The following is a 21,465-nucleotide window of genomic DNA, read 5'->3' as shown; positions in this document are numbered from 1 at the left end:
ATGACACTCAATCTATAAATACGTACATGATTTTTATCTACAAGACTGTTGCGCTCAATCGTTCTTTGTTTGTATTATACTTCTTCCCGTCATTTTATTACTTCTTCCCGTCGTTTAATGTGGTGCTCAATCTATAAATATGTGTACTTCTTCCCGTCGTTTTAGTTAGGTGTGTACATGGCTTTTCACACTGGAGCAACTTTGAACTGCACAATTGATTTTATTACAAGCTTTTATTTGTTTCAATTGTTGAACACTAGACTGCTTCTGATGAAACATGCAGTAGAAAATATGTAATTTCTCTATTATAATTTAGTGTGACCGGATGTCCGAATCAGCTTGTGCGCAACTCGACTAATTTTAAAACTCTGAAGTTAACAATTGGGCAAACCTTCTAGTGGCCTCAAGGTTTGAAATGTTTGTCCCTCAAGGTATTCGAACATTCAACCTCAAGCACTTACATCTCACCAGAGTATAATTCAAACCTGACACTATCAATCTCTTAGCACAAGAGTTTTGACCTGTAATTGTTGAAATTTGGCAAAAGCTCCATGCTGAAGTTGGGTTCAAACCCTATAGTGCAGAGGTGCACTGCAAGGCTATAGGGCATCATCCAAGCCGTCCAAAAATGTTTTTAACGGTCCGGATTGAAAACAAACTCTTCCAAGATCCCCGGATCCGCTGAAGCCCCATGAGTTTTCCTACCACGGTCCACGGATGGTTGCTCAAATTTTCTTCACTTAAAAATTCATGCAATTTTATCCTATAAATTTTGCAAAAGCAAGGATTAAACCATAAATACAATATCCCCTATGATATTGCCTTGTCACTTTCCCAGTGGCCCATAGGATTTATCTGTCAGCTTCACTACAGCAGAATACAAGGATTTCATTCCCTCTCCACTACAATGTTTCAACCAACAATTTCAGTGCAATGGTGCTCCGATATAATCACATCTCTGGACACGCGAATCGCGAAGCTCAGGAAGTTGCTACAGTGTCCCAGCGCCAGATCGTTCCATCCTCGCAACAGCTGAGAATCGTGCTGCAACATATACATACGGGATTGATTATACACGTGTTTGAGTTTACAATGTAAACCATAGGCCAGCAAATGTATGGGGAAGTTACCTTCCATCGAAAGACATGGCGGTCTGTCTAATTGCAGATTTTGACTGAATGTGAGACAACCTGAAATAGAAAAAAGGAGCATGAAACTCTTAAAGAGCGTCAAAACCCAAATCGCATGAAGAAATGCATGGTTTCTATAAATGATTTTGATGACCAAGAGCAACGAAAACAAACCTAGCGACGAGAACAGGAGGGCTTGACTGGAGTTCCCACACGAAAATCTTCCCTTCTCTATTCCCTGGTAAAAAGGTTGAAGAAGCTATGATCCCAAGGCAAATTGGTAGGATATTAGCCAAATGACGGTATGAGGCTAAACAATATGCTTTAATCAATATCAACATGGCTAAAAAGAGAGAAAAACAAATAAAAGTGTCAGGAACATAACAATCGAGTTCAACTTGCATACCTATAGCCGCTGAATTGTAATGAAAGTCGTATGAAAATTTGATGAACCAAATGTCACACTCCGGAACTGGATATTTTTGAAGGATGTCAACTGAACCCTGCACAGATATTACAAGGAAACATTTGAAGGAAAAGAGAGCAAAATGGCAGGATTTAAATTTCCAGTCAGAATCAGAAATAGAAGACCACTACACGGAAGTTAAAAGTTTCAGAATGGCAACGACATGAGAATATTCTAACCTCTCCTGGAGACTGTTCCTTCATTTTTGGCTCCCACAATACGATTTCATTGTCCACACTCTGAACATTAGCAAAACAATCAACTGGATAAGCACTATAAATATTGGCATTTATCTCAGCGTAATATCAAGGGTGTCAGGCAGAAACAAGCATGGAATTATAACCATTACCAAGGTGTCAGCAAACTTCCTCCACCACTTAAAAGAGTCATGATCAGTATAGCAATTGTATCGCAATGATGCAATACATTTCGCATTGTCCTCTGCTTTTTCAAAGAAGTTGGTAGTTACATTTTTGGAAATATGAAAAACCCATTCAATTTAAGTGGCCTCCCCGTGCATGATGTGAATCATCCCATGGTAAGTTATTCTGGTAGTCACAAAATTAGTTTTCCTTTGCAGCCATCAATTAGAATATTGGTCTCTTAACAATCACAATCGTCTAAAGAGAAACCACTCTGTTGAAATGACATGCCCAAAATATTTGCTGAACATAAGTGAGCTACCTGTTTGTAGAAATCATTCTAGGAGCCAAAACACAACATATTTTCATGCTGCATACAAGCCCCCAATTATCCCAGCAGTCAAGTTCACCACAGGCAAAAGTTTATAGAGCTCCCACAACTTCTAGCCAATAAAAACAAAACAAAAGAAAGGATGAATCAGAAAAATCAAGGTAAACTCACTCACCTTAGACAAAATAAAATCACCAAGCCATCTATTACAGTCGACATAGTTTGAATGGACTGAAGCTATAAATACCTGAAATCACAGAGAATAATTAGATACAACTTCAAGAAATACACTATCTGTAAAATTGGGAAGTGCAGCTACTCACAGGGAACTGTACATATTTTGTCGGGAATTTTGAAGGAAGATCTGTCCATGTGAAAGACTTTTCTACATATGTCCAGAACTCTGCATAAATTTAAGAAAATGGAAAAAGAAGGATTAAAACTTACAGAGTACAGGTTGATGTTTACTCTTGCTAGTGTAGATGTGGCCAATTTGCCAGACCATTTAACTAGGAAGATTGTGGATATTGGCCACCTGGTCACAGGGAAGAGGGAACAAAAAATCGCACGTTGACTCATAAACACAAGTTTCTAAAAAATCAGCCATGGGCCCACACTCATTAAACGGTCCACAAAATCGAAATGAAACAACCCTAATTAGTTGCAGAAAACCAGAATAAACGGCAGCACCTTCACTACAACACCGAGATAAGTTCCTTTATAGTGATCCTAAGGGCAAGCTCATTTATGCAACACTAAGGCAAGCCAAAAAGAGAAAGGATCACTAAAACACTAAGGACAACTCATCTATACTTCCCTGACTTTGTACCCCAGGTTTTTGCACAGCCGCAATGGGAAAAGCTAGGACTGCAAAGCATGAGATGGAGAGTTGAAGTTGACAGTTGCCACTTTGCGATAATTATACCAGAATTCACAACAGTCTTTAGTCTTTTACTCCTAGCTCTCTCGATAAACAATACTATGTATTTCTCTATTCACCAAGTTTCTTCAAACAAATTAGACAAATCAAATCAAACCAAACCAAGCCTCAAGTCCCAATCAATTTGGGTTGGCTATAAGAATCTGTTTTGTCCATTGGAGCTCTGTCAAGGGCATCTTGTTCCGTGATATCCAACAAACATAGATCCTTTCAAACTATTGCCTCCAAAGTCATTTTTTTGGTCGACCTCTGCCCTTAATGCTTCCCAGTACGTGACCATATCACATCTAGAAAATTAGAACAAATATTCCACCATTACTAAACTTACTTTTCTTCTCTTTGTTTGCCGTTCAATTGTACTCTGTTTATATAACTGAGAATTACTATTTGGCTCTAGTGTCCATGGCTGTTCAAAATCCAGCTTGCACGGCTCAACCTATTTGGCTCAAAAATTGACCAATAAAAACAGTAATTCAAAAAGCATACAAAAGAAAGCCTTATATCAAGGAAAATTCTGACAAGTAATAACTAAAAGGAAACATCTTCGAGCTCAACAACAATAACGCAACATCATTGCATGTCCATTAAGTTGGACAACAAAAGCCAAGAGATGAAACATTCTAAGTCTATGGTCCCACCCTTCAACCTTCTCTTTAACCAACCGTAAGAACATTCACTCTTTAAATAGGGCCCAGCTATTTTAGAAATCCCAACAAATATAATAAGTTAAATTTCAAAACTCAGGTTCCATGCATTGGGGAAACAAAAGATGGATCACTATCTATATTCTCTTTATCATGCAAGCGGCACTCAGCCTTGCCAAGCTCCATGACATCTTCTAATAGCAAACCAACTTCTTTCCTTCTTTCTTAATAGCCAATAGTAGAACCAAATTTTACCTTTCATTGACCAGATCTTGACAGTGTTATCCATTCCACAACTTGCAATACGATATATATCTGAAGGATGAAAGTCCTAAAAGCAGCCACAAGAGAGTTAGAGATCCCAGTTTCAATAAGGTTTAAATCCTCACTTCACATTGGCGATTGTCAAAAGACTTTGGAAGGGATGGCACATTAATCTTCATAATCTAGACTTACCACGCTCAAGACTTCATTGCGATGACCGCCGGCACCAGCAAATATCAAAATGCATATTCCGGTATGAACATTCCACAGCCGAACTGATTCATCCTGATCCAATCTAGATCAGTAATTATGGTGTCACAAAGGAAAACACTATTAATTAACATGGAAGTTGCCCATATATTGTTGAAACACTTACTTTGCTTGCAGACACTACAAGTGATGGTCTCAATGGCTGCGTTCTAATTTCATTTATTGAGTCCCCATGGCCCACAAAACTCTGGATATCAAAAAATTTTGAGGCAATAAGTGACAAGAATCATGTTTGCACAATTATATACCAAATGGGTGCAGAGCCAGGCAGTAAGGTTTCCATTGTATAGACATGTTATATACCAAATGGGTGCAGAGCCAGGCAGTAAGGTTTCCATTGTATAAACATGCAAAGTTAATAAATAAATAAGTCACCCGATAATGCAGTAAGTTTAGTTATGACCCTTTTGGCTAACAGTAAAACTATCTGCTATATCAGTTAAAACATAAAAGTCTGCATTTAGGAGGTCTATAGACAATATGTGGCATAGGGACACCACGTAACAGAGCAATTTGTGAGTGTCATCCTAGCTACATAATAAAATGTTAGAAAGGAAAACGATAACTAGGAGTTCCATTATTTAGATGTTCACAGCCAAAAAGATAGACAATCGGATCCCTTCTGTCCAAAATTTTTCTTTTACACAGAGCATTATCGCCAGCACACTAGAGCAAGTACTAACATAAATACAATGAAAAGTAGATCACAAATATCTAGTATCCAATACCTTGTGTATCTTCTCATTGCCTGCATCAATGACACGGATAATACCATTGATTCCTCCAGCAACTAATAATGGAGTCCCGTCAGTACTGCACGCCCATGTCACAGTGTAAAAGGATTCATCTTTCTGATTGAGAAAACACATGGAAACCGTAAATATCTTTAAGAAGAGAGTCTTATAGATAAATATTCTAAATGCATCAAACAGAAAGTCTTGGTTCTTACATCGTCGTCAATGTAAGATTGCAACACAGCAATAACACCCCCGTCAAGACACTGGTACACGGTCACCTGAAATAAGGAATCAGTAACGGCGACACTAGCAGGTCAAATATATAACTTTGAAATTGTTATCGTTTTTATATTTATGACGAGTATCGAGAAATCATTTTAATGAAGGTAGTATCTTCAAGTGCAGCACAGTGACAGTCTATCCCCGTAAGGCCGTAACCATTTATGGACTTCTACTTTCCTAAACAGCAGCCCTGAGAATAAGCAATACGGAGGCCGTTCCATAGATTTCACAACCCTAAGCCGTACAGATCCAGTGAGAGCCAATTCTAAGGCAAAGATATACATTCTGTTTCATAGCAGTGAACAGTCTCATGGCAGTCAACAGTGGAACTTCAGCCTAATATCACCTAGAACTGAAAGGTATGGCACCAAACTGCTTAACTAAGCATATAAAACTACAAAGTGATATTTAATTGAATGTGTTTTTACCAGTGAACACTTGGTACAACCATGTGAAGCTTTTTCATTAAGTGGCAGCATCATTGAGCAATGAGCACCTTCAAGGGAGTAACAGAAAAATAGCTACCAAAAGTACAAAGAGAATAACTCCCCCATTTGATTGAGTTGTCAAACCGGACTAGTAGTGACGGGATTACCAATGCCACATCTCCCAAGCTACTCTATATGGCACAATTTGGGGATTAGTTGTCCAACGGATTTGAAATAGTTGCACTTAAACACCAGACATGAGGTTACCTGGACTATGTAAACCAATCACATGACCCTAAATTTCTTCTTCCTACTTTTCCTCCTACTTTAGACTTCAGTTTTTTCAACACATTTTCATTATATCCCTCTATCATTTTAGTTATTCATTCAACTCTTTATGGATTCCTACTGATGCTTGCCGCATAGACAGTTGATTGCTGCCATGTTCTTAGCCTATCTACAAACAAACCCTTCCCTCCCCTATTAATTGAAGCTGCTTATACGTTTGATAGAATATAAAATAAGGGTACAGGAAAAAAACCAATCCCAATGAAAAGGCAGAATAAATTGGATTGAGAAGTAATATCACTCATACACTTCCTAATATAAGACCCAATCAGAAAGACTTAATATTTCTTCTTCTTTTCTTCGCTCTTTGCATTGAAAGAACAGATAAAAAAATTGATTCAACCCCAGACCCAGTTGAATGTAGCGCATAACAGTGGGGCTCGAGGGAAAGCACCAAAGACAGAGTAGTTCACAAAAGGAATTCCTAAGTGCATAACCGCATGGATAAGCTCACACTAACCCGTCAATTTGGGATCCAAATTCTTTCCTTAGACTTGGACAGTATAACCAATATAGTATCGTTAACCATCGGCCCAAACTCCTCGCTGAAAAAGCTTAAAGAAACTCTTTTATTCTGCAACAATCACCTACATTCTAAGAAGCACAGACACTTAAAAGAAGGTGGCATGTCTGTGTTTGACACGTGTCGGATACCGAAACTCCTCAGACACTCTCAGACGCATGTCCGATTACTCTTTTTTTCGTGTCCATAATAAGAAATGAATATTTTAATTCGGACACGTTTCTGACACTCTTTCTACAACATGTCTGACACTTCTTTGGCTTCTATACCTAAGAAATAAATCTGTGATCAACACTTCTTAGACACTTGCTAACATGTGACTAGAAAAGATATCGAAATACGACATCGCTAAGGATTACACGAGGATTCCTAACTGTGCCCGTTTCATTTTAAGATTTTCTCAAGTCTCATGTCAACGAAATTTTACGTAACGTGGTGTATCTTATGATCTATTAAATAATTTGGAACGGATGGTGATGTATATACACAAAGATATAAAGTATTCAGATACATAATTGAACGTATCCTCAACGTGTACGTGCCCTACATTTTAGAGAAATAACGTATCTCCATGTCCTTGTCGTGTCATATCCGTGTCTTGTGTCTGTTCTTCTTAGCCTACATTGTATATAAGGGTATTTTTAGAGCACCTCCATTGGGTATGAGAACTAAGTTCCATTGACGAAACTTGGCAAGATGACCAAAACCAGGCTCCATTCCATCATTTAGCTATACCTCCGGCCAAATTTTGGAAATCCCATTTGTTCTGCCAAATTTGGCACTAAGTTTGGCAATGCATCAATCTTAAGTCTGGCATAATCTTTACCGTTCATTTGCTTGAAACGAACTATGACTACTGCAGCAGAAGAAAAACATAGCTTAAGTCTGGCATTTTGTTTTGGTATTTCAGCCAACTGAATCAAAGCTTTCGCAATTAACGTTCGCGATTCTCCTACCCACCGTGACTGGAGACCTGCTTCAGTTCTCTCGAGCTTGAGAGAGAGAGAGAGAGAGAGAGAGAGAGAGAGAGATGCTCAACAAGCCTGCCCTAAATTACCAGTATCTCTTTTATCGAGAAAGCAAACGAGACTTTTATCGAGAAAGCAAACGAGAGGAAGGAAAGGGAAAGGAGATGGGTACCCGATTGCCGCCGACGGTGGCGAAGACGTTGAAGTATCTGGAGTCGATGAAGTTGAAAACGACGGCGTAGAGGGGGCGCTTCCCCTCTTGGAGCCTGTTGGTGACCCTGTACTCTCTCTTCCTCGACGGCGCTAGCGACCCCACCACCGGCTCAAGCCCCAGTCCCACTCCCATCTTCGCCATCCCGCAACAGAAACGGCGCAGCTGCTTCTAATTCTCACTTGGACGTCGTGGAAGGGGAAAAAACTCAGATGCTAGAAAAACATACGGAGTACTCAAGTTGCAAACGAACCGAGCCGTGCAGATCTAGCTTTATATAGTATTCGACCTCGGTTATAAAATTAGAACTCGAACTCGACTCGTTTTTTTTTTTCTTTGTTAATAAGTTCGGCTCGTTAGTTAACGAGCAGAATCCCATGAGTCTGGTCTGAATAATTTTACTTAACCAATCTCTTTAAACGAGTTGAGCTTTTGAGTGTTAAGCTCGACTCGTTTAGTAAACAGGGGTTAAACTCGAGCTTGACTACTAAAAATGTGTCTAGTCAAGCCGAGTCTTAACTTGGGTACGTTTTTAATTTATACATCGAATCGTTGGACTCAACAGACAATCAGGCCAAAGAGGGGCCCTAGTCAACTTGCTGTTTGTGCAAGTTCTAATCAAGGACTGGAACAAAACTATGTCCTTCCAATATTACAGAATGATGAAGAGAAACTTCTGCTACTATGACCCAAATCCTTTTTGATTATTTAGGCATTGTATGGCTAAGGCAAGAAGTATGTCCGACCCGTAAGGTGTTTTCACGATTTCATGCCTTTTATTCGAGCGAGTTGAAGCCAAAAGGCTGGGTTCTCGTTTTATCTCTATCAAAGGGGCTTGACGAAAAGAAAAAAAAAAACTCCTGCCCTTCGACCCGAATTCATGCTTCTTGTGATAACTCGAGCGGCAGCAGCCGCCAAACAGAATTCAATACTGTCCCCTCCGCTTGCAGACACGTGACTATTGCCAAGAACATCTACTGGGTTAACTAACTGTCATCCTCTCCTAATATCCTTCTACTGTAGCATTAGTTGATTTTACCATTTGGTTGTGATTTTTTGCAACAGTTGCCTTGCACGTCATAGAAGCTAAATTCAGGGAAGTTACGAGTTCTTTGCCTGGAAGAAAAGGCAAGGCAAATGCCATGACTTTGGATAAAGGGTCAATTCTTTAAGGCCAGGGCTATGAGAATTTGAAGTAGATCAAGCCAGCAACATGGGCAAATTTTCAATGGACTGATCTGTTAGGTAGAAGAAAAACAAAACCAAACCACCAATTTCCAAAAGCACCCACCTCCAATGCGTATGTAGCTGTCTATCCCAAGAGTCACAAGTTTGACTACCACGAAGGTTAAACATTCTAAATATTAGTGAAGGTTTGTCCGATCGTTAATTTCTTGGTCCGAAAATTAGTTGAGGTGCGCGTAAACTTTCCCAGACATTCGGTTATGAAAAAAAAAGAAGTGTGGCTGCTTATGATTTTTGTAATAGTTGGGGCTTCACCCCTTGTTTTGTCCCACATTGTCTAAGAATAAACTTCTTAACGAACTAATAATAGGGAAAGTCTTATTTTAATTATGAGTTAAGTAGTATATTAGTATTTGTAATTTGTAATATGGTATGAGAGCATTTTCTAAAGAGAGGATGCTCTGATACCATGTTGCAAAAATTAGTATAATGTGTAACTATTTTTTTTATTTAAAACAAGTGTACGGAGAATTATTGTTACACAATTTATGCTTGATTGTTTCTTATTTAAATCTGTTAGCATATTGATGACAATCCAGCCTACTTTTACATGTTAATGGCATGTATTTTTAGTTGAAGTGAATAAGATATATGGAAGTGGGTAATTAGTGTTGGAATCATAAATACCATTGCACTTTATTAGGTGAATTTTACCTAATAAATACCTGGTAATTAGTTTTAGTAAATTAAATTCACCTAATAAGTTTTTGTTTTAATCCAAGCCAATAATTCTCATTCATAAGAGCCCAACGACGCTTACAAGCAAGCTAGTGGAGGTAGTTTTTGTCAAAAGAAAATTCATGCCAAACGCCATAATCTCAGATTAAAAGGTCAATTTTTAAAGACAAGGAGTATGTGAATTTTGAAGTAGATCAAGCCATCAAGATTGTTGAAAATGCAGTGAGCTGATCAATTAGATTGAAGAAATACCAACCAAACCACCAAGGATCCAAAAGCACCCACCTCCTAATGCGTAGCTGCCGAGCTTTTGTCCCACATTGTATAAGAACAAACTTCCTAATGCAATTGTGATACGAGTTAGGTAGTATATTGGTATTTCTAACCTGGTACCATAATGAAGTCTATACTAGTATTAGGTTACTAGTTTTATTTTGTATAGAGTGTGCTCTGATATCATATTAGAATAATTTATATATTAAGTAACTATTTTTTTTTAATTTTAAAACAGGTTTTCGAATTAGTAAATCTGGAATATCCTATACCTGTCTGCAAACTAACTGCAGTGAACCCCATTCTAGCAAATTGCCCATTTCTGTCATGGTTTCCAGCGGGAATGGATTTCTACCCTCCATTTTTTAATAATCACACTCCCTTTTTTGGATTTTAGTGTTGAGAGTATATGTATTTTTTTGCTGAAAGACAAAAAAAAAGGAGTATGGATATAAAAAAAAATGTATAAATCAATTCCCTTTCTAGCATTTGTTTGATATTCTCATTCAAATTAGTGCTTAAATAGGGTAGGTAATTATTTATATAGCCCATGAGTATTATACTCTCAATGACCTGAAAATGACATGGGATCGATTTTTTCTACCTTATTTCAAAGTACAGGTAACCATGCCATTATATTTCACAATTTACGCTGTTTTTAGATTTGACCTGATCAAGCAATTACGACTTCATCGAAAAGAAAAAATTTGCATTTCGGAATCAAAATACAAACAATTCAGAAATTTAAAAAAGAAGCCAATGGTCCCAATCAATAATATGAAACTTAAATAAAATAGTGAAAAACTAGTGGCAATGCTAATTTTTATATAATTAACAGCAAACCTAACACACTAAAAATAACCAACGGTCCCCGCCACGCACGATAGGAGTACTGGAGGTTTGTCCGATCGTTAAATTCTTGGTTCGAGAATTAGTCGAGGTGCGCGTAAGTTGTCCCATTAACATTCGGTTATTTAAAAAAAAAGTGTGGCTGCTTATGATTTTTGCAATAGTTGGGGCTTCACATCTTGTTTTGTCCCACATTGTCTAAGAACAAACTTCCTAATGCAATTATAATATGAGTTGTCTAGCTTAAACTATGAGTTAGGTAGTATATTGGTATTTCTAATTTGGTACCCGAACAAAGTCTATACTCGTATTAAGTTACTAGTTATATTTGTATAGAGTTTGCTCTGATACCATGTTAGAATAACTTATATATTATGTAATTATTTTTTATTTTAAAACAAGTTTCCAAATTGGTAAATCTGAAATATTCTATACCTGTCTCCAAGCACATTGATGATTGTCTCCAAGCACATTGATAATTAACTGCAGCGAACCCCATTCTAGCAAATTGTCCATTTCTGTAATGGTTTCGTTTCTAGCATTTGTATTTACCTCTTTGCTCATTCAAATTAGCACTTTAACAGGATAGGTAATTATGTATATACCCAAAAATATTAAGAATGGTTTGCCATTTTAACACACTTATTACACTCTCCACAACCCCGAAAATGACATGGGATCGATTTCTTTCACTTAATTTCACAGTACAAGTAATCATGCCATTATATCTCAAATTTTATGCTATTTTCAAATTCGACTTGATCGAGCAATTACGACTTCATTGGAAATAATTTTTTTGCATTTCGGAATCAAAAAATACAAACAATTCAGAAATCAAAAAAAGGAAGCCAATGGTCCCAATCAATAATATGAAACTTAAATAAAATATTGGAAAAACTAGTGGCAATGCTAATTTTAGATAATTAACAGCAAGCCTAAGACACTAAAAATAACCACCAACGGTCCCCGCCGCGCACGATAGCACCCGGACTTGAGCCTAACCCCCTTCTTCTTGAGCTTCTTCCCGCCGAACTCATCGACCTCCACGTCGGCGCCGAGGAGCAGCTTGTGCTTCTTGGTCTTCCACGCCATGATCTTGAACCTCACCGCCGTCGCCAAGTCCACCCGGAAAACCGCCGACCCGTTCGCCGCCGCCGCGCGCGCCTCCGCCCACGGCACCCCGGTTACGTCCACCCATTCCTTGCGGCGCGCGTTCTTCTTGTGCCCCTGGTAGAAGGCCGGGAGGGAGAGGGAGCCGATGGGGGAGGTTCGGTTCGTCGGGGGGTAGTTGAAGGTGAGGTTGAGGGCGTCGTAGTAGACTCCCTTGTCCTTGTTCTCGTTGTCGAGCTTGAGGTCGAAGTAGATCTTGTAGTAGGTGGAGTTCTCGGATTTGTTGAGGGGCGGGACGTAGATATCCTGGATGGAGCAGATCGGGTTGGAGGTGCGGAGGCTCAGCCACATGAAGAGGGCGGTGAGGCCCGAGGTGAGGATGAAGCTGAAGCAGCACCGGCAGCACACTCCTCCGCCCTCGCCGGAATCCGCCATGATGAGAGAGAAAACTGGGTTGAGATCAGGGGAATTATTGAGTGATGAGAGAGAGGGAGATTGAGGAAGAGGAGTGATGGAAAGGGTGAAGAATATGAACTGTGAAGAAGAGTAGTACTATGCTTTTATTTACCTTTTGATTTTAATGGGGTCTGTGGGTCGTCGCGGGTCTTCTCTTCTGCTTTTCTGAAAGTTCGACGGAAGCTGCTCGAAGGAAATTGCGAGGTGTTTTTATCAACGCGCGTTTTGATCCGCGTTTTGGCAAATCAATGTTGTTCACGGTGTTGATTTTGATCCGCGTTTTAGTCCGTCGCTGCAACGGAAGCACGCCACAAAATTAAACAAGCACAACGCAAAATTAAACAAGCACGATAAAGAACATAGGATTTTTGCGGTTCAATCTCGATATCTATTCCGCAAACGAAAGAGAAATTGAGAGCGATGAGATAGAAAAATATTAATCTCTAAACCAACGCTCACTAATATTTTTTTTGTATCTCTCCCAAACTCTCACAATATATTTTTCTCTCTTGCTCTCCCAATTGTGTATGTCTCACACACATATAAATACCTCCCTTCAAATGGATAATCAAAAGGTGATGTGGCAACTTTTGATTATCCAATTTACATCACCTTTTGATTATCCAATTTTGATTAGTCCATCCACAGTGGAATAAGCAAAACATGATACATTAAATTTTGATTATGCATTTAGAGGTTGCTAAAGTTAACAATGTAAAATCTCACATTGGTTATTTTTTATCCGTAATCAAACCAATGGACGCTCCAAACTTTTTCCCTTTATTTCACGCATATTTTTTGAAAAAAAAAATTTTAAAGAAAAAAAAACAGTTTATGTCAAAAATAGTTGTATGAAAAAAAGTTTTTGGAAAAAAAAAATAGTTTTTTCAAAAAACCCACTTTGTTTACTTAAAAACTGTAAATATAGTTATGAGAATTTTTGAAAGAATTGTATTTACAGAAACAGTTTTGAAAATTCAAAAATTGTAAATATGATTTTTTAAAGACAGATTTCATGTAAAAAACAGTTTTGAAATTTCAAAAACCGTTCACCAAAAACACAGGTTTTTTAAAAACAGCTTTGTGTAGAAGAATTTTGAAATTTCAAAAACAGTTTTTTAAAAACACACACGTTATAAAAAAAATATCTGAAAATATATTTTTTAAATTATTTTTTGAAAACATTATTGAGAGAGAGAAAGAAAAGGGAAGAGAGAGAAGGTTTTTGTATAATGACGGTGTACTTGATTAAGAGAAAAAAAAATTGATTATTGGGAAAATGTTGCTAATTTTGATTATTCAAAAGCCAAAATTTGATGAGTTGTTAAGATGTTGTTAAGTTTGGTTATTCCAATGTGAGCATTTTTAGAGCATCCACATTGTAATAATCAAAAATAAAAGATTGCTAAAGTTAGCAATGTGTGCTTAAAAAAGTGATCACATTGTAATAATCAAAGTTAACAACCTCCTAAGAGCATCCACAATGTAATAATCAAAATCAAAAAGTTGCTAAAGTTAGCAATGTGTGTTCAAAAAAGTGCTCACGTTATAATAACCAAATTTAGTAACCTCTTAGCAACTCATCAAATTTTGGCCTTTGAATAATTAAAACTAGCAATATTTTGCCAATAACCAAATTTATTGGACCCCACATCTTCTCAATCATGTACACCCATCATGGAAAAGTAAAATTTACTCTCCATAAAGCAAATGTTTTATTGGTAGGTGAAACCCACTCTCCATTTTGGCAAGTGGTTATGCATTTAACAATATATTGATTATTTTATGAATCTTAACAAATGTTCTCCACTTTCACTTATTTTACTAGAATGTCATTCAATGTAGACCATTAGATTGAGAAGAAAAAAAATTCTTCGTTAGATTTAAATTTTTGTCAACCCATTTTGATTAGAGAATAAATTCTTTACACCGCCGGTGTAAATAGTTGTTTCCTCCAAATCAATTACATTACGACACGTGTCAAAACAGTGGTTCCAATTAATAAAACATGACGACGTGACGCAATGAAATTGATTTGGAGGAAATAAATGTTTACACCGGCGGTGTAAAGAATTTATTCTCTTTTGATTATGGGCAAAAAGTAAACAATGTGAGATTTGACATTGCTAACTTTAACAACTTTTAAATGGATAATTAAAAGATGATGTGATAACTTTTGTTTATCTAATTTTTATTATTGATAGGCGTGTAAATGTTCACATACGCACCTCTAATTTATCATTGCTAAGTCAATTTGTATTGTTACTTGGAGTTTTATGCTCTATTTTTGTGTTGCAGGTATTTAGAGGCTTTGATACAAAATAAAGTATAATTTTGAATTTTACTCGGTATCGAAACAAAGCTTGCGGTCAATTTAATAAAACGATGGGCCAAAATTCGTGATGGATAACCAGAGCGAGAAGTACCCAATCTAATTCCTATGCGGTGACCAACATGCGGACTTTGGGCTTGCAATTAAGAGAGTCGGCTGGGAATAATAATAAGAAAAGAAAAACAGGGTTTTTATTTTGATGGCTGCACATATAAGCTTATAAAAAAGGAGACCCACGGCGATCTTGGGGACACACGCATTGACAGTGGAGAAAAGAAAGAAAGGCTGCCGCTTCGAGCAAAAAGTCGAGAATATTTGCTACGGGAAAACCATCTCACAGTTTCATGTCTACTGTCAGCCGAACCTCAATGCTTTCCCTTCCGATGTCTGGCTAAATTCTCTTTTAGGGTATAGATGAAACTCGATTTTTGAGTAATAATGTTTATATTTTAATTTAGTGTTTTATTATTCAAATCGTGGTTGTATGATATAAGGATTTATTTGCGGTATTAATTTTCTCTATCAAATCTTGTGTATAATTTTCTAGATTTTTATCAACGTTCATGCAACAGTTCTTAATTGTTCTGTGATAGCTGGGTAAGATGGGTTATGCTCCGTAAGACGCGTCATGCTATTAGACGATCCGTGCCATAGAGACGGATCGTACTAGTAAGACGGTTCGTGCTAGGCGGCGATACCTCATGCTATTCGATGATTCATAGAAATCTTTTGGCGAAACCGTGAGGGCCCGCAAACCCTAACGATATCTGGATTGATTCGAATAATAGACCTTTATCATCGTATAGAGATTGTTACAACGGGTCTGAGTGGATTCGAAACCCTAGATCTTTTCTCTCATAAACTCTCACTTTTTATTGCTTATTTTTATTCAACTTTAAATATTTTAGAAATCAACAATCAAATCTCTTTTCGAATTAAGTTAGAAATCAATTAAAGCAATCGCAATTTAGTCTTCGTAATCCCTGAGGATGATACTCGAAGTACTTACCACTATCTTTTAGATAGTAATAATTATTCTGTTTTATTAATTATTTTTGATCCGGAAACGACACGATCAATTATTACATTGTGGATGCTCTAATATCCCATCTATACTATCTAATAAGCAAATGTAGTTTTTAAAAATAAAATCAAGCTCTCTCTTATGTGGCATTCTCATGATAAAATTCTTTTTTTTTTAAACACTTTTGAAATGTCAAAAGTTAAATATAAAATTTAGGGAAAAAAATTAAAACTTTCTTTTCATGCTCAAACATTCTCTCATTAAACTTTTACATTTAATGTTACATCATCATAAATGAATAATGAGAGGTAAATAACATAAAAAAAAAAATTTTAAAAACCTTTACCTGCAACAAAAAATAACGTTAAACATTACAGGATTTTTTCTTGCTCCCCTGCATCTTTTCGAACTTGCCATAGGATTGGATTTTCTAACCAAAACTGAATATACCATAACTACACTCTTGAATAATTACCGAGCACTCCCTCAATAAATTCTCACATGTTGGGTGAAGCCCAACAATAGGAAGTGTGAAATTAGGGTAGAAAAAATGATTCGTCATTACACAGTACAATACAATAGGTTTTGGCCTAATCGTGGATACAATAGGTTTTGGCCTAATCGTGGAGACTTAAAGGTTTGTTTTCACTTAAATTTTTAAGTTTGAAACCTGTGTTTAAACCTAGCTGTCATCATCAAATTCATACTCCAGTCTTTAATTAAACCCTGTTAGTGCACTGTGCGATTAATTCTCCAAAATTAGTCGAGTCACACATTAACGGTCCCGAAAGTATCAACAAAAAGCTATGGATTTTCAATTTACTAGTTTCAGAGATAGTGAGGTACACCGCATGAAGCTTTTCTAAAACCTACAAACATCCAAATTACGGTAGAATGGCAAACAGTGAGGAGACGAGCAGAAAAGAACCAAGTTGATAGCCCAGGGAGTACTTTGGACTGTCCAAATGAATTTGGGCTTAGAAGCCAATGCCTGGGCCAGTTATGGACCCGTATCCGGTGAAAAAAGTTGAAAAGCCCAGAACAACGTTGAAGGCCCGAGGCATTTCTGAAGCCACAGCATGTCCACAACCCAAGTATGCTGAAGCAGAAATAAGTGAAATTTGGAACTGGTAACGTATGTCAAAATCTATGAACGCATACCATCATTCAGCTTCTATGGCATGATAAGTGTGCCTCAGATACCGCCATCTAAAACCTCCGGTAGCTGGGTTTTGTGAATGAGTAATGATGAATCACGACACGAATATTGGAATCGTCCGACGCTGAAGAGAAAAACCTAATACCTAACTCCCAAAACATGGGCTCCTCAACTCTACTCTTGATTCGAGAAGACATCCCTTATTCTTGTTCATTCGTTACTATCTGAAAGAAAACAGGATGATCGACAATGCAACAACAAAACCCCATCTGAAAGAAAACAGGATGATCGACAATGCAACAACAAAACCCCATTCGAGAAGACATAAGAAGAGAAAAACCTAAATAACTAACTCCCAAAACAGGGGCTCCTCAACTCTACTCTTGATTGGAGAAGACATCCCTTATTCTTGTTCAACCGTTACTATCTGAAAGAAAACAGGATGATCAACAATGCAACAACAAAACCCCATTCATGCTACAGCCATAATACAACGTGCTTCTAACCAAGACGAGACTTTACCAGAGAATGCAAAATAAGCACAAAACTAATCGTAATAATAAGCCAAAAATATTAAAAACTAAATTTTTATTCGATGTTCCAGACCCAACAAGATCTTATGGCCATTGGCCTCTAAGATCACACGCCGCCATAGCACGCCGCCATAGTACCCAAACACAGAAACGAAAAGAAAAGAAAACAGATTGTCCATACAATCACAAACCCCATACGACTCCTCATACCCACAAACCAACCACCGCACAAGACACAGATATTACAAACTTAATTAAAGCACCACCGGACACAGCTCAAAACCCACCACGGAGACGGAGGACTAGATGCAGGGTGGACTCCTTCTGAATGTTGTAGTCAGCCAAAGTCCTTCCATCCTCAAGCTGCTTCCCAGCAAAGATCAACCTCTGCTGATCCGGGGGGATACCCTCCTTGTCCTGGATCTTGGCCTTCACATTGTCAATAGTGTCGGAGCTCTCCACCTCCAGAGTGATGGTCTTCCCAGTCAAGGTCTTGACAAAGATCTGCATGCCTCCCCTGAGACGCAGCACCAAGTGGAGTGTGGACTCCTTCTGGATGTTGTAATCCGCGAGGGTGCGGCCATCCTCGAGCTGTTTGCCGGCGAAGATGAGCCTCTGCTGGTCCGGAGGGATTCCCTCCTTGTCCTGGATCTTGGCCTTCACGTTGTCAATGGTGTCAGAGCTCTCCACCTCCAAGGTGATGGTCTTTCCGGTCAAAGTCTTCACGAAAATCTGCATCCCACCACGGAGGCGGAGGACCAAGTGAAGGGTGGACTCCTTCTGAATATTATAGTCGGCCAAGGTACGGCCGTCCTCGAGCTGCTTTCCGGCAAAGATAAGCCTCTGCTGATCCGGAGGGATCCCCTCCTTGTCCTGAATTTTGGCCTTGACGTTGTCAATGGTGTCGGAGCTCTCCACCTCCAAAGTGATTGTCTTCCCGGTCAAAGTCTTCACAAAGATTTGCATCCCACCACGGAGACGCAGCACCAAGTGAAGGGTCGATTCCTTCTGGATATTGTAGTCCGCAAGGGTTCGGCCGTCCTCGAGCTGTTTGCCGGCGAAGATGAGCCTCTGCTGGTCTGGGGGGATTCCCTCCTTGTCCTGGATCTTGGCCTTGACGTTGTCAATGGTGTCTGAGCTTTCCACCTCCAAGGTGATGGTCTTGCCGGTCAAGGTCTTAACGAAGATCTGCATCCCACCCCTTAGACGGAGCACCAAATGGAGGGTTGACTCCTTCTGGATGTTGTAATCAGCCAGGGTACGTCCATCCTCGAGCTGCTTCCCAGCGAAGATGAGCCTCTGCTGATCCGGAGGGATACCCTCCTTGTCTTGGATCTTAGCCTTGACGTTGTCGATGGTGTCGGAGCTTTCCACCTCGAGGGTGATGGTCTTGCCGGTCAGAGTTTTCACGAAGATCTGCATCTGCAGTATTCAATAAACAATCAAATCAGAAATCAACGGAAATAAGACATCCGTTATCGAGAATAAACAATAGGTTTTCCTCGACCAAACAGACCGTAAATGAAATTTATGAAAAATACATTAAAAAAATTCCAGAAATCAGCAGATCTGAGGCCATTTTCCGAACAGACAGATTTAAATTGGAAAATACAACAAAAACACAAAAGGAAATTCACCAGAAGAAAGTAGAGCAATTAACGATATAGTTTGGAACTTTCCGTACCGATCTCGAATGAACAAAATCTATGAAGTTGATTGTTTTCTAAAAAAGTTGCGATTAATAAAAAAAGCAAGCGGTTAACGCTATATTATGTGCAATCTCACGCAGATCTAGATATAACGTGAGCGAAATCGTTAGATCCATCAACAGATCAACCAGGAAAAAATCGTTCGATCCATCCACAGATCTACCTGGGGCAAACTCGTTTGATCCATTAACAGATCTACCTAGGGCAAAAATCGTTTGATCTAGGGGGCAAAATCATTTGATTCCCAAACAGATCTAGAAAATCGTTTGATTCATTAAGACAACCAGCAAAAGCAAAATCGACCGATTCAATGAAAGATCTAGAACAAGTCTATATATACACGAAACACAACGAAGATATGAACAAAAACAAGAGAAGGGAGAGGAGGAAGAAGCCCCATACCTTGAGAGAGAAGTGAGAAGAATTGAAGCAATCGGATTATGAGAGACAGATGAGAAATCAGAGAGAGCAATTGCAATGGAATTAGGGCAAGAGGAGGCCTCAATTTAAAGGCGGGGATTGGTGGTGTTGGGACGAAACTGCCCCTGGAGAAAATTCCGATGAGAATTTTAGGAGCCACACGTAACGAATGGCGTGTTGGATTAGGATACACCAACCGATACGGTGAGGTAATCCACCGCAGGAAGGAAAACGGATTCCCCACTCCCTTTCTGACCACGCGCACCCCACGCTCGTGTAAATACTAGTAGTAATTCGAATAGTATTCGTTTGAGCTCTGTGAAGTTTTTAAGTCAAAGCTCGGGCGAGCTACTCCTCGGCTCGTTCGAGTTGTTAAAAATTCAAGTTACGAGTGACCGATTTGATGAAAATTTGTTTGAGATAGCTCAGTCCGTAAAAAAATCAAGCTTTAATCCAGTTTTAACATTAGTTGATATAGTAAATTTTTGAAGCAAACTTTTTTTTTTTAACACTTTGAAATCAAACCTTAATAATTTACTTAGATTGTTTAGATCGGTTATCGGCCCTTCTCCTGGGCTATGAAATGTGTTGCAGTTTTGTTTAGATTGTCTAAAGTGTACTTTATTATTTTAGTTTTTTGGTTAAAAATTTAATACTCTTTTCGATTCGTCTCGACTTCGAGGGATTGACAATCAAACAATAAAAATTTCACCACCAAAAATACTTCGAATGCCAAAATTTTGAAACTGATTTTATGTCCTCCTCTTACACACATTTTTAAAAGCAACCCATTTTTCTTGTTATTTATTTATTTGTCGGGGATGAATTGTAAAACAATAAGAATTAATCAAAATTTATATTAAAACTACTAAAGACATATGTCACTTACCCGTACGCACAAAAAAATCCAAACTCGGTGGAAGCTAAAAACACATACTCCCTTTGTCCGGATTTAATAGTCATTTTTACGAGTTCGTGCCACTTTTCAATCGATTATATTTTGTAATTTATAATGTTTTATGTAATTTTAAAAATATTGTATTATAGAACTAATCGGCATCTATTAAACAAAATTCATATTGAATATAAAATTCATTACTAATTTAAAAATATAACTCTCTTTTTTTTCGATTAGAATTGAACGAAGATCTATTAAATCCGAACGGGAAGAGTAATTTGGGTTTGACTATTAAAAGAAAAACTCAGAATGCCGGCTGTCGCTATGTATCTGTCACATTTGTCAAGTAGACTTGAATGGAACGAATAATTCATTTGAATTACAAATTAAGTAAAGTAATTAACTACTAGATCATTCTTTGGTAAATTCTTGGAATTCCTTTGCCGTCCGTTAGAGTCTGATTGATTAAGCGCGTGGAGGTGTTAGCAACGCACACCAGGTTTGACATTTAGCGGACGGCCTAGTAACGGAGTTGGCGGACGTTGAGAAGCTAACGGCGCGCCGTAGGAAGCGGACGAGTTCCGTCACCGTGTTGGACACGGGATGATTAGATGGGCACACAAGTGGCTCAAAAAGAAAAGTAAAAGATTAGCACTAGCCGACACCTTACGGCAACAATTTTTCAAAAAGAGTGACTCAAAAGATTTTAATGGCCGGACGTCCGAGTCAGTTTGCGTAACACCTCGTTTGATTCTGGGTCTTAAAATTTACGAGTGGAGAATATCTTTGGCAGTTCCAAGGTTTAGAATTTTTTATTTTTTATTTATGACCGGACGTCCGGATCAGTTTGCGTGGCATCTCGTTTGATTCTAGGT

The 21,465-nt window shown here is 38.3% G+C and overlaps 3 protein-coding genes across 3 annotated transcripts; all 3 read right to left on the bottom strand.

The window, feature by feature from the left end:
• Window positions 1-730: 730 nt before the first annotated feature.
• LOC131321584 (polycomb group protein FIE1) lies at window positions 731-8,148 on the bottom strand. Its single transcript, XM_058352464.1, has 13 exons — window positions 7,866-8,148; window positions 5,357-5,422; window positions 5,136-5,258; window positions 4,514-4,594; window positions 4,330-4,422; window positions 4,129-4,204; window positions 2,613-2,692; window positions 2,465-2,536; window positions 1,776-1,835; window positions 1,537-1,633; window positions 1,305-1,368; window positions 1,131-1,190; window positions 731-1,044 (listed from the first exon to the last, which is right to left on the bottom strand). The coding sequence occupies exons 1-13, from the start codon at window positions 8,046-8,048 to the stop codon at window positions 981-983; spliced, it is 1,119 nt and encodes a 372-aa protein (XP_058208447.1). The 5' UTR covers window positions 8,049-8,148; the 3' UTR covers window positions 731-980.
• Window positions 8,149-11,726: 3,578 nt separating this feature from the next.
• Window positions 11,727-12,783, bottom strand: LOC131321583 (protein NDR1-like). The gene has a single exon (XM_058352463.1). It carries the CDS (start codon window positions 12,492-12,494, stop codon window positions 11,865-11,867), a length of 630 nt encoding a protein of 209 aa, XP_058208446.1. The 5' UTR covers window positions 12,495-12,783; the 3' UTR covers window positions 11,727-11,864.
• A 4,818-nt stretch (window positions 12,784-17,601) lies between these two features.
• Window positions 17,602-19,940, bottom strand: LOC131321582 (polyubiquitin). Its single transcript, XM_058352461.1, has 2 exons — window positions 19,675-19,940; window positions 17,602-18,985 (listed from the first exon to the last, which is right to left on the bottom strand). The coding sequence occupies exon 2, from the start codon at window positions 18,983-18,985 to the stop codon at window positions 17,840-17,842; it is 1,146 nt and encodes a 381-aa protein (XP_058208444.1). The 5' UTR covers window positions 19,675-19,940; the 3' UTR covers window positions 17,602-17,839.
• Window positions 19,941-21,465: the final 1,525 nt, after the last annotated feature.

Source organism: Rhododendron vialii, chromosome 4a (assembly GCF_030253575.1).
Source record: "Rhododendron vialii isolate Sample 1 chromosome 4a, ASM3025357v1".
Lineage (NCBI taxonomy): Eukaryota > Viridiplantae > Streptophyta > Magnoliopsida > Ericales > Ericaceae > Rhododendron > Rhododendron vialii.
Note: the sequence above shows the minus strand (reverse complement) of the source record. Positions and strands in the feature narration are given on the sequence as shown.